Genomic DNA, 13,775 nt, shown 5'->3' with positions numbered 1-13,775 from the left:
TGCTCTGTTGCATCTGTGCTATCTCCCTATCCTTCGAGCCGGAGTTGAACCAGCGACCTAAGGATAACTGTCATCATCCACCTACAGTCCTCCGCTCTACCAACTGAGCTATCGAAGGGAACACAGAGCAGCACGTCAGAGAGTTAGACAGACTCGGATGTGACAAACAGCCACCTGTCTTGCTCGACGTACATGCTTGTTTAACACTGGTACGTTCGTGAGGCGCTGACGAACGACTGAGTGCGACTTGGCACTCAATGTGCCAAGCAACATTGACAAGTTTTATGAAATCCAACAGGTCTGAAAAATAAAAACGGTGTTCACATCTTTTTAAACATGCTTGTTTAACACTGGTGGCTCGTGCCAGGTAGCGCCAGATGTGAGCGAGGTTCTTGCGTGGGAACATCTCAAGCAAGGTAATTCTCTGGTTTGGCGTCTCACTGACGTAAAGTTGCGCACATTTGAAAGTGATGAAAAGCCTGTCCTTCGAGCCGGAGTTGAACCAGCGACCTAAGGATGCCTGTCTTTATGAGCCTACAGTCCTCCGCTCTACCAACTGAGCTATCGAAGGGAGCACACAGCGAGAGGTCTCCAAAAGCGTCCAGGCTCCTAATGGCACTCGATGTATCTGGGAATGCGGAAAAAACTTTACGGTTGGATGCTTTGGCTTGTCAACAGACACATATTGGACACTAGCTAAAAGGGCATCCTTCGAGCCGGAGTTGAACCAGCGACCTAAGGATAACTGTCATCATCCACCTACAGTCCTCCGCTCTACCAACTGAGCTATCGAAGGGAACCACAGAAGCAGCACGTCAGAGAGTTAGACAGACTCGGATGTGACAAACAGCCACCTGTCTTGCTCGACGTACATGCTTGTTTAACACTGGTACGTTCGTGAGGAGCTGACGAACGACTGAGTGCGACTTGGCACTCAATGTGCCAAGCAACATTGACAAGATTTCCTCACGAACGACTGAGGTCAGCCACTCAATGTGCCAAGCAGGTCTGAAAAACAAATGAAAAACAAACAAAACAAAACATTCATTTCATGTGTTCTTTTATACCCAAAAAGACACCAAAAGACAGTCTCAGAGAGACTGACAGATTCGAGTGTGACAAACAGCCTTTATGGTACATGCAGTCGTCAACCCTAACTGAGCTATTGAAGAGATGAATGCTCACGAAGATTGACTCACTTCTGTTTTTAGCCCTATCGCATTGGCTTTATTCTCCAGCACCAGAGTTTGCCAACTGATGATAACGAATGTTACAGGTTGTGTATGATCACAAGTTTGTATGTTTGACTGCAGTAAATGGGTAAGAATATAACAAAAACTCCAGCTCTCCATTAAGAAACTACTGTAAATATCTAATCAGAACACTCAGCTGACACAAGAGACTGTGTTTTTTTCTAAGGTATAAATAGAAAGATTCCATGAGACAGCTTGGGAAGACTCTCATAACTGATCTGGGGACTGTTACAATAAGGCTAATCCTCATGTTGTTATTTTAGTGCTGGGATTAACATCAGCAGCATCAACCAAATGTTATATAAAGTACGTACACATAAGCGAATGGGACTGTTCATGACACTGTAACACAAGTATTACAACATATAACAATATAAACAAGGTATGACACAGGACGTATGAGTCAGTCTAGAAAGACTGAAGAAGATGAGAGGGTGTGGCTAAACACTCTTAATCCTGAATGATCCTGTGAGTCAGCCTTATTCCTGGCCAGAGCTAGATTAACCTATCAGTACCTAACACAGTGGGACGGAGGGGATATAAACCAAGACAAGACCAAAACCAACTGCTGGATATTTTAGTATAATTTTTCCCTTTTGCTTCTATCAGATTGATATTATTAGAATAACTGGGAGAATAACTAAACACATGGCGCTCATGAGGTCAGGCTGGCTGTGGAGACAGAGTGAGTAGTACAGGAATTGTAATATTTTTTTTTGTGTGGGTGTTTAACAACAGCCATCAAGGAGTGCATCTTTTATGATATGATAGGTGCACAGACTCTCTAAACTTGTGCTGGCAACAGTTTCAGTAATAATTATTCTTTTATACAAATTTATTTAAAGAAAAAAGTAAAATTGTAAATAAAGTAAAATTCCTAGGTTCCAGGTTCTTGAATTTGAAGATTTTAGGTTTTCTCAATCTCATAATTAACTTTGTTCTTTTTTTTATTTAAAACCTTGGTTCAGTAAATTATTGTTTAGACAAAATAAGATTTTAGCAGTGTCATTACAAAGTTGACAGTAGAACTATGACATCCCTGGTCAGACATGAACTGTAACTTGTTTGGTGGGCAAACTTTAGAGGTGTTGTCTTAGGGAGACTGCACTTGAAAAGAGATATACTGAGCATTTTCTAGAAACTGAGCTTGTTATGAAACTTGAACCTTTGTTACTTATAATCCCATTAATTGTCCCTGGCCATGTCTTTAAGTGGCTTACCCAGGACAGTCAATGGAGAGCTGATAACTGACTTCTTACATTTACGTTATTAATCATATAGCATTGAATTTGCAATATTTTACCTATGTTACTTTAGACCTGAGCACCTTTAAAGGACAAACACTAATAGTACACTGACATGCTTCTCTTCTCTAGCTTCTGTCCTAAAACGCTGGAAGTTAAACTGGTGTGACCTTTGGATCGATGGGAGTCTTTGCTTCTATAAGACTGACAGCAGGCGAGAGTTTGAGCACCGCATCAGCCTCAAAACAGCATGTGTAGATGTGAGATCTGGTCTGGAATGTGGAGGTAAAGCACAGTGCCATTTCCTGTTTTTGAAAAAAAATATTTTGAGCTTATTGCATTGCTAAAAATCACAAATGTTCCTCTTGAAACTGCACTGTGATTATTTTTTAAAAATACAATATAATTGTTTATTAACAATAGATCAAATGTATAATTTTAGAGGGGTTAGAGTGACTAGTTAATGGATACAGTGAAACTTTTAGCAGGTAAAAATCCAGATATTTTCCTCAGGAGTTGGTGGAGAACAACTTGTTCACATATTTAAGCTCCCAAAGTTTCCTAACATACCAGAAATGTCGAGCTCAGTGGTTCTTAAACTATGGTATGTTTACCACTGGTGGTATGCAGCCATTCATTTTTTAATTTTTTTTTAAAATTAAAAACATTTCCTAGTTTTTATATCAGGCTGCAGTCACGTCCATGCACATGAATGCATACATCCAGGATTCATTAAGCTAAAATGTGATGGTAAGATGTGCAAATCAGAAATCCATCAAATTGGCTGTGGAACTTCTTGAACTGGTTCTGTTTATGATTCAACAGTCAACTCTAAATATTCTTCTTATTAGGAATGAACCTGTCTCATGTGTAAACTGTCTGTAGCTGAAAAGGGGAGGACTATGCTGCTGTATTTAATATCTGTAATAATGATGACAGCCAGAGAGCCAAAATTCTTATGTGGTGGTACGCAGTGTAAAAAGTTTGAGAAACACTGGTCTAGCTAAATTAAGATATAAAATAATGTGTAGAACAATTGATTAAACTGACAACATATGCAATAACATGGACAAAGGAACTGTGATTATCAGAACTCCTAAACAGGGGCAAATGGACCTTCGCAGTCATGGCTGGTTGACATGGCTACAACCAATATCACAATACTGCTTTGTGCACTACTTTTGATATACTCTACATTGAAAATATGGCAAATATATGGAAGAATAATATACACTGATATTCAGTGCAATGAGCGATTAGGATTAAAATGATCAATTAAACAATCACATTACGATCATATTATTACATTAATATCATCAAAGGTTGATATATGATATTATTGAATTTCTGCCCAGCCCAGATAAATACCACAAAGTACAGCTCAAATATTATCACAGAACTGAGCCTGAACAAAAACTGAATGCCAGGAGCTGAAAAGTGTTGCAGTGCTGCCATTTGAAAAGCTATATGATCTATTGAGTGGGCCTCAATTTGGACAAAACCAACAATGTGCCTTGTCAGCTGTTGATGTCAGAGTAAAGGCAGCTATCATGCGGTTGTCTCTAGAGCTGTGTCCCAGTTTCATACTCCTGATAATTCACAATAATTCTAAGCAGGTTTTGAGTATGTACTGTGTTCACACCAGAGAAAAGATGAACTAAATTAGATCCAAACACTGAGTATGTATATTAAAAATACACACATCTTTAGTATACTGTTGATGCACACTGTTTTCCCACAATGCAAGGCACAAAGAAAATGAAGCTCCAGGCACACTTCAGAAAACAAGAAGAAGAAGAAGAAAAAAAGTTTTGGAAAGACATTTTTGTGAAGTTTAATTAGCAGTAGCTCTAAAGTCGCAGCTTGACTGATGTCCAGTGGTGGAGTTTTCATTTCCTCTTAGTATGAAACTGTTTTCTTGCATACTAATTGCAAAAACCATCTAAAACAAAGATTTGTATATAGCATATACGGTATACAAGTAGTCCCTTTCACAGCTGTTGTTTGATGATTGCTCTGCAGGGGCATTCAGCAGCTAAAGAGTAAGAGTCCATTTTACACAACCAGATGCCCCCTACAGTGCAAAATCTGTTCATTCACCCTGCTTCTTCATGCAAGGATAACAATATACATAACTTAAGAAAAATCACAGATGGTTTCACAAAAATAAGAACAAACCAGCTGTCTTTTGTGGCCTCAGTTATCATGTCCGTACATCCCTAAACTATTTTATGGACTTCCAAGACTAGTTTGACAGACGCTCTTCTGAAGGCGTAGCTGTACTCCTTAAAAAATGCCCAATTTTTTCCATGACCTGAGTACATACATATGTATTTACCCCTATCAGAATACATGAATCCAGTAAATCTTGATAAAGGTGATGCTTGCCAGGTGCTTCACTGTCCAAATGCCTGAGTCTTAGTTTCATCACATTATAGTCAACATTTAACCCGTACTATCTAAGAGCTGCAACAATTAGTTGATGAATCATTTAGTTAGTCAACAGTTCAATGAATCAGCAACTATTATATCAATTAATCTTGCAGTTAAAGGTCTTGCAAATTGTCAGAATTACCTAAACATAAGGTATAATAAAGAGGCTCATATCTTTCTCTGAGGTCAGAATGATGCTGACTTTTGGGTCTATTACTTGTAATATATGTTTTTGTAATAACAACTTGTTATGGTCTGTAGAAGTGACTCCTCCAGAGACTAATCCCAGGGACAATCTTGTTGTAATTCAGCTGAGAGGCGGCTCAACAGTCAACCTGTGTGCCAACAGTGAGGATGAATCCATGTAAGTACTCTCACTTTCACTCTTGTCTTGTCTGCTCTGCCTCCTTTTACAATGATCCATCATTTTTTCATTCCTGATCATGTTCTTTCTCAGAGCATGGAAACTGACTCTGCTAGAGACCAGGAGAAACCCGGTGAGTCATCCATGTTCATGCTGTCAGAGCTAAAACACTCTCAGTGGTGTTTGGTATTTCTACCTCAATTTTAAAAGTGTTTTCTTTCTGCAGGTGTTCACATATGACCCGTATGATGACTCTTATGAGGTGATCCCCATCAACAACTATCATACAGTCTACATCAGACCTGGAGCGGGACCAGGTATGTTAGCACAAAAGCTAATGCGAAGAAATCTTCAACTTAGCAAGCATAGACTCAACATCCTTAATTTTGACAAAGATTTTTTTACTCGAAGTAGAAGGTAAAGCAGAATTTAGACATTCATGTTGTGGGGAATAAGTGCTGAGAACATAATTGAACTGCAAAATAAAAATAAAAAACATTTTGAATCCAAATATTTAAAAAATATTTTAGAATTGACTTATGCAGTGGGGTGACTTGGACTCGCAACATTTTGGGGTACTGGAGCTAAAGATGAACTCTGGGACCGTATCGTATCCTTGGTTTCTCCCACTTTCTGTGCATTGTGTACTTATCCTGCTAACCTTTCTTACCTGACTGCCAAATTTCCATCAGGCACAGTGCACAGAGAATGCTGTCAAAAATGCTAGCAGACATGGATTAGCCTACAAGCTCAAAATAAACTCCCTCTGTCTTTTCACTAAGGAACCCACCAGGTGGTTGTTCAGAGGGACCCATTTGATGGAGTGATGGAGAATGTAGCACTGGGATTACTGGCAGGCATGGCAGCAGGGACAGCAATGCGATCCTTCCTCTGGATGCCCTTCTTTTTCTGTTGAGATGATCTCCATTACTGACACGACAATGCTGCACACTGCCTGTCCTCACGAACTGGGAGCCTGACAGTGGCATGTGTAGAAAGGCTTTGTCCATCCCATAACATCTTTTGTACCTTCTCTTTTCAAATCCTGTCTTCTGTAACAAACAGATCTTCTGGTTGTTTCTGTCTTGTGTGCACTTTTGCATGTAAGACTTACAAAGCTGAAAAAGATGCTATATAATATTATGGTCTTCCTGCTTGCTTCCTGCATATGACACACTGGATCTACTTATTTGCATTTGCAAACATCAGGAAGTCAATTTTGTATCTCAATGTTCTTTTATTTGATGCCTGAAATTTTACACTTTGCAAGTGTAGAAGTAAAAAGTAAATGTGTAGTACAGTGTGTAGTCTGTACTAGGAAATAAATGAATGTATATTAAAATATAATTAGAGAGTGATCTGAATTGTTTGGCTGCTTACAAGAAATAAATCATACACATCTAAGTCTTAATTACATGATCCTACAATTAGTTTGATAAAGAAAAAATCCCAACTCAAGGTGGACTAACTTTTTTCCTGAGTTAATCAACCATATTCCAAGGTCTTCATCAGTGGATGGAGCTTGTTCAGTTGTCACAAATGGATTTCTTGACACGCATGCTCTGTTACTACAATTACAGGCCTTGATTTGGGATTCTTTTGCAAGGTCACAAACTACAAATTTCAAGGTCATGAGTTAACTTACACACCCAATAAATTGTTCTAGTTTTCATTGCAGGAATACAAAACAAAACAAAAGAGAAATTTGAAAACATTTAGTGTGTACTCATATTGTATATTAGTGTACACCAACAGCATTTGAAAGAACCAAGAAACTTGATTAACTATTGAGAGAAATAGTGATTGTACCAAGTTAGTATCATGAGGGAATGATTGCAGGTTAAAAGAAAGAGCATTTAAGCATTACGTTACCTACCCTACTCCAGGAGCTGTGTTTCAAGGTAACAATTATTGTGGCACCAATATATATCCCATAGACCAGAATTTTTTGAATGCTTGTTTTTATTGCTTGGCAAAATAGCCTTGTACAACCAACTGCTCCAATCAGAAGGCACAACCTTTCTGCTGGATGGACTAGAGCCTTTCCTTTAAAGGGAAATGTGTTAGCCTGCTGGTTGTCCTGTAAGTAAATCTCTATGTAATTTCAGTATTTTCTGTCAGACTTAGAGGATTTATTTATGTAAAACTGGGCTAATATCTCTGTAACCCAGAGTGTTTGAAGAGTACTTTAAATCTAGTATGCATTCACAATCGACCCTTGTAACACCAGTCCTGAAATCTAATCAATCACGCTCACAACAGGCAATTGGCAATGTTTGGCAAGTATAGTGAACAAGCTCAAATTATACAATAGGTTCATTCCTAGACTATGATTTCTAACATATTGCTGATTCTGTTGTGTCTGCACTGATCTGCCTCTTTCTCAGTTGTGAAAAACAGAGGCTGTGTTGGCACTTACAAATAAGTTTCAAGAACATTTTGGACGCAAATTCAGCAGACTACAGCATGGAGATCCATTTGGAGATAGAGCGAACTAAAATCCATCAGAAGAGCGAAATCTCGAAAAATTATGAAATGACCTGCATGCGGATAGATGTTTTTGTGAGTATACTGTAGTTGTGCACCATTCGATCTAATCTTGTGCTAACATGGTTCACCCCACACAGCAATGAAAAGTGTCTCTTCATGCGTCCATTGTTAGTAAAATACAAACTTTTACTAATGACATATGAATGTGTTGCATGAAACACAGATGTGGTAAAATAGTCCAGTGCGAATAGGACTTTAACATGAATGTAGTACATTGTCTTTATAAAAATAGATATCACTTTTTGTAATTAATCATAAATTCCCCTACTATTACCCCTCCTTACGTGGGACGCCTCTCTGAGAATGTCCATTCACTTGTCCTTTAGGGTTTTCTCTGTCTTTCCCTCTGCTTGAAGTTTCCGGATCAGATCATGGGGACCCTTGCCCATCAGAGCCGATGGGTGTCTGTAGGAGCGTCCCACACGGTCCCACAGTGTAAAGTATTGGCCATAATTGTAGTCGAAGAAAAGGTGGTGGTCTGTGTGGTGAGCTGAGCCATTGATGACACTTGTCAGGGCACTGGGGACACGATAGTCACCATCGTGGATAGAAATGGTCCAGATGTTGACGAAAACGTACAGGGCCAAGTAGAGCACTTTGTGCAGGGGGAAGAGGAAAGGGTAAATGTGGTATGGGAGTCCTTGCAGGAAGCCGTCTACCGGATGAAAGGCATGACTGGCAAAAGGAGTGGGGATCTTCCATATGTGGTGTGGTTTGTGAAAGAGCTGTTATGGGATATGAGAATAGAGAGGTCAGAGAGAGACAGTTATTGCTTTATCTAAAAATCTATATCACTGTGCATGATTTACATCTATTTATGGTAATTATATACAAAAGTGTCGAATGTGTCAAAAGTGACCATATTAAAACAGAGATATGTGGAGATGTAGAAAAATGGGTTAACAGTAGTTAAGTGTTGATTTACTTTGGTGTTAATGTTACGGACTAAATGACAGAATACTAATTCTACCTAAATCTAACATGTTGTTTAGGATCCTGATGACTGCTGGCCCTCTGTAACAGCTCAAAGAGATATACTTAGCATTGTTTTTCAGCTCCATAATTTATGGCTTGCATGTTTTTGAACATTGATGTTACCTCACCTGTAAATCATAGTTAACTACAATGGATTTTCTTCTGCTCTTCATCTGTGATTTGTGTTGACTATACTTTTTAAACAGCATAAGCCCTTCTACATCAAAATACGTCTATTTGGGATTTCTGTGATTGGAGAATAAGGTCTATAAGATCTGACAGGGACTTAGACCTCTGTGGGATCTAACTAACCCGAAACATGTCTGTAAAGGACTTTTTGGTAAACAAAATTAATACATATATTTGGTCATGCACAGCCTAAGAAACACCAAATATGTCTTTATTTGGTGTAATAACAATTCATTCTGGTCATTTGTCGCCTTACTCAAATATGAAAGCCAGTTTGTGTCAATGGAAAGGGACCTTTCTACACTCTGGGTTATACAGTCGGTAGAAAAGAAAATATATTAGCACTTATCAAACCAAAATGATCTGCATGACTAGATACCATTAGAAAATATGCTTTCAGTAATCTGTGCGGATTACCCCTTTAAATGTTACTTATTGTAGATATTAATGAATTACACAGGTGGGGGAATTAGATTGATACAATCATATTGGCAGATAGTCAGTGTTATTGTGTTGTAACAGAAATGAATGTGATTTGGACCAAAATAATACTGTGTCAGACTGGTGTGTTAACGAAAATGCATAGCTCAAACAAGAACAACATTTGTGCTTACCTTGTAAATAAGCTTATGATGTAGGAACCGATGAATCCAGTAGATACACATGTCAGTGAAAAGCAGGAAAGAGATCATACTCAAGAAGAGACCAGGCCAACCTGAAAACACATAGACCACGTCGTCACCACCAATAAGTCGGTGAGTTCAGTATTTCAGTCTAATGACATGCAAACAACAAGATTACAGAACAACTGATAGATGATAATGTCGTTCTTCAACTTACCCAGCGGACAGTCACTGACATTGTCAAACAGTTTGCTGTATCCTCGAACTTCAGCAAAAAACAAGGCCACTGTGGGAATGCTGATCCAGGGCAGAGAGGTCATTGCATATTTGATTTCCCTCTGAACCTGATTCTAAATAGAAAACAGATGAAAACATACATTTAAAAGAATTGATTCAAGAAATAAGATGGAATGTGAACTTAATAACAGTAACATTGGCTCAGTTCTCTGAGAGTAACAGTGAGCCAACATGCTCAATAGCAGGGCCTCCTCTAAGTGGAACACAGCCACCATTAATACACCTGTGAGTTTCCTGCTATGACATGCCAAACTGTTGCTGTGCAACCAGTCCACTGTGCCTTCCGACAATTATTGTGTATACAATAGCAGCTTATTTCTCTGTGCCATTAAAAACACTTCCATCAGCCTCATTGTTACCCTTTACTACCTTCAACATTCAATGATCACTAGCACTCCAAATAGTTCCCAACAAATACACTATGTACTCCTGCTAAAAGCTACAGAAACCATCTATTTTAGGAAACTACTCAGTCTTAAATCTTAAAAAAATAATTGAACTACTAATTTGTGATGGTCATGGTTTTATGTTCTCCCCTCTCTGTGTCTTTATTTCCTGCCTTTGTTGCGTTTTCCTGCCACTTTTGATTTGTTGCACCCTGATTGTTTTTACCTGTCCCTCGTTAGGTTCACCTGTGTCTAGTTGTGTAGTTATTCCCTGTGTCCCTTTGTGTCTTTGTCAGGTTGTACAGTGTCTCTTTGTCAGTCCTGTGTTCTGTTTTGGTTCCTCTCCCCTTGTTCCTGCTCCTTGTGTTCTCTGTTATGGATTTAGTTTTTTGAACATCTTTTTATTACACTTCTTTTGGATTTATTGACTTAGTTTGTCTTTGTTATTGAAGTTACAGGTTGGCGATGAGTGACAGCCAGAACAGGGAAATTGTATTGAGACACAGACTGACTCGCTACTAGATTTGCAGGACTTGTTGACAATATTATATATTCTATGTGACAATTTTATTGAACATAAGGTACAATATAATTCAGCAACACCAAAACTAAACACTCCTCAACAGAATCTAGCATAATAAGATTTAAAAAGGTGCTATTCATTGCATAATTAGATTGCATTTTATCATACAGGTGTTCCAACAAATGTATCCAGCCATGTAGTTGCAAAGTTCAACTGATTGCGCCAGCTTTACCAGTTAACTACACCAAATGAGATACAGGTTTCATACCTCTAAATAGTGCGGGTGTTTCTTCAGATTGTGGTCAAAGATGAAATAGTAACTAATGGCTCCCAGGCCCAGGTACAGGACTGCAGCACCGAGGTTTGTCACTACTAACAGGCTGATAATCTGCCGCAGGGCCCCGTCCTCAGGCCACGATGTAGGGTATACATACGGGGTAAGGAAGTAATAGTCCGCAACATTCAGCACAAGATCCATGGTTGAATCTAAAGTATGGGAAAGAAACACAGAGAGAAATTAATCTGACATTCAACCATCATGTAAAGACTAAAGTATAATATGCTAGAGGCTCGCTCTCTCTTGAAATGTGGAGTTTTTTTTAAAGGTCTAAAAGAAGAGCATTTAACATATTTATGAAAAATGTATGTATGATAAAACACAGTTGGAATTATATGCGGTTGAAAGCTCCTGAGGAAATTTAGTAAGTGGACCTTGGAGTATGAGAATATATTTAAAACCTGCCTGGAAAGTGTTGGTTCATGCATGTAGACAGCTATTGTCCTACTGTGTCATAATGACTACATGTGCTATCAACTATTTCATTTTAAGTGTTTATCTAGTGAATTGTTAAAGTGTTTGCACATTTTTTACAATGAAGAATTACCTTACACACAATTACCTTACTCTCTAAGGGGCGTATAAATGTTGCTTTACATATTTTCTCCACCATCTGTTATTACAATCAAACTCTTTAGCACGTTTTTATACCATAAAATATAGCATATGGCTGACTGACATATAAAATGACCTTCACCTGGTGTTTATCTGGTTATTTAGCAGTAATAAACCAAGTTATTTTAGACAGTTATATAAACATCATAAAGATAAATCATTAACACTGTGGAAACATTTCTTCTTTAAAAGTATAACTGAACAGTAACTAAATCAAAACATGTCCATACAGTTTTTGTCTCTATACTTTTAATGCTGGTCAGGTTCAGTAGCTGTTATATACATTACACAGCATTCACATACTATGCCAAACGTTGCAATTGCTTTATATATATATATGCTTTATATATATCTATATATATAGATATATCTATGCACATAAGTGTAAATGAATCCTGTGCAAACATGCGAGACGTTGATCACTTTATATAACTTCCTAACCGACCGCAACGTGACGTGTGCACTTCATAAAGATGTGAATATTAGTTGCATTGACAAGCAACAAACAGCTGCACTGCATGTTAATATGAACGTATATACGAGCTGTTGTTCATATTTTATATAAAGTCTACAATGTTAATATTACGTGTACCTCTGCGTAGGGTGCTCGTGTTCCGGAACAGCGTGGAGGGGATCGTCCTCGGCTAAAGGCGAGCCGAGCAACCAATCAGGACTGACTACCTATCGCGTCACGGAAAGGGCATCCAATGAGCGCGTTTGTTTGTGATCACGGCAGGTTTGTTGTTAATTCCATTGGACAATTAGAAATCTGGTCATGGTGGTACTGGTACGGTATATATATATATATAAAACAATATATTATTGTAGTGTACTGTTAGTTTGCAGGACTTTATCTTGTTTACACTGTTTGACACGTTTGTTCTCAGAAACAGGTTTAACCAAGTAGGTTTTCACATACAAGGAATGTGTCTTGGTGTTTGGTGCATTGTACTTTATTGTACTTTATTTATTGTACTTTATTTTCAAAGGATAACCCCTTGAGATGTACCATCTCATTTTCGAGGGGGTCCTTATTGCCAACAGAGATACAAAACAGGTCATCAATAGTACAGGAATAAATATGAACACAAATATGAAGACATAAACATGAGACAATGTAAAGACGCAGACACCCATTCACACACATTCACACACCACAATGCTCCACCGATCCTAACTTGCCCTCCCCCCCATACATACACATGGACAAAATAAGAATAATACAAAACACAACTGCAAAAATACAAATGCAAGACTAGGCCTATTTGTACACATATGCACACATCCACACAGAGTACTTATACATGCATAGATATATACATGCCTACCTATACTCATAAATAAAATCAGAAACAAGAACAGGATGTTTGGAAGTGAATGAGTAGAGAGGATTTAAAGCGATGAAAGGAGGTTATAGACCTAATCGTGCAAGGGCGATTATTCCAGTCTGCCGGGGCTTTAAATTTAAATGCACGTCGACCAGTTTCTTTGTTAATTCTAGGAGTAAGAAAGAAAAGTTGATCAGTATGCCTTAAATTGTATTGTGAGCTGAGTGGAATCAGATATTGTTTCAGATAAGAAAGGGAAATTAAAGTAGTTGCACTTAAAAATGAATAGTAAACAGTGAACATGTCTTCTGGACTTGGGGGCCAGCCAGTTTAAAGACTGGTAGATCTGGCAGTGATGGCAGTGAAGGACACCTTGGTACAAATTTATAGAGAATTATATAAGACAGAGAGAGGACGAAGATTTGTTTCTGAGGTGTTCTGATAGATGACATCACCATAATCAAGTATTGGGAGTATAAGCTGTGTAATAATTTGTTTACGGTCTTGTAGGGAAAAGCATTCAATGGATTGATAACATAACAAACATTAAGTCAAAATACAATTAAGAGAAAAATCAAGTACTAGAAAATATAAATATACATCCAATATGTTTTAAATTAAAGCACTGTGCTTTTGTGCAAACAGCAGCAGTGTGCAC

General features: G+C 38.2%; 2 protein-coding genes and 3 non-coding genes across 5 annotated transcripts; 1 reads left to right on the top strand and 4 right to left on the bottom strand.

The window, feature by feature from the left end:
- Positions 1-29: 29 nt before the first annotated feature.
- trnay-gua (transfer RNA tyrosine (anticodon GUA)) lies at positions 30-118 on the bottom strand. Its single transcript is given in 2 exon segments — positions 30-65; positions 82-118. It is a non-coding gene; the product is annotated as a tRNA-Tyr (tRNA).
- Positions 119-482: 364 nt separating this feature from the next.
- trnay-gua (transfer RNA tyrosine (anticodon GUA)) lies at positions 483-571 on the bottom strand. The gene is given in 2 exon segments: positions 483-518; positions 535-571. It is a non-coding gene; the product is annotated as a tRNA-Tyr (tRNA).
- Positions 572-707: 136 nt separating this feature from the next.
- On the bottom strand, positions 708-796 carry trnay-gua (transfer RNA tyrosine (anticodon GUA)). Its single transcript is given in 2 exon segments — positions 708-743; positions 760-796. It is a non-coding gene; the product is annotated as a tRNA-Tyr (tRNA).
- A 1,077-nt stretch (positions 797-1,873) lies between these two features.
- plekhb1 (pleckstrin homology domain containing B1) lies at positions 1,874-6,469 on the top strand. Its single transcript, XM_010733548.3, has 6 exons — positions 1,874-1,938; positions 2,630-2,782; positions 5,192-5,294; positions 5,388-5,427; positions 5,521-5,611; positions 6,077-6,469. The coding sequence occupies exons 1-6, from the start codon at positions 1,902-1,904 to the stop codon at positions 6,208-6,210; spliced, it is 558 nt and encodes a 185-aa protein (XP_010731850.2). The 5' UTR covers positions 1,874-1,901; the 3' UTR covers positions 6,211-6,469.
- A 768-nt stretch (positions 6,470-7,237) lies between these two features.
- On the bottom strand, positions 7,238-12,483 carry LOC104921101 (lathosterol oxidase). The gene is made up of 5 exons (XM_027273913.1): positions 12,382-12,483; positions 11,106-11,323; positions 9,849-9,981; positions 9,623-9,723; positions 7,238-8,569 (listed from the first exon to the last, which is right to left on the bottom strand). The coding sequence occupies exons 2-5, from the start codon at positions 11,313-11,315 to the stop codon at positions 8,156-8,158; spliced, it is 858 nt and encodes a 285-aa protein (XP_027129714.1). The 5' UTR covers positions 11,316-11,323; positions 12,382-12,483; the 3' UTR covers positions 7,238-8,155.
- Positions 12,484-13,775: the final 1,292 nt, after the last annotated feature.

The sequence above is a fragment of the Larimichthys crocea genome, chromosome XXII (assembly GCF_000972845.2).
Source record: "Larimichthys crocea isolate SSNF chromosome XXII, L_crocea_2.0, whole genome shotgun sequence".
NCBI classification, from domain to species: domain Eukaryota; kingdom Metazoa; phylum Chordata; class Actinopteri; family Sciaenidae; genus Larimichthys; species Larimichthys crocea.
The sequence above is the reverse complement of the archived record's forward strand: the minus strand, read 5'-3'. Positions and strand labels throughout refer to the sequence as shown.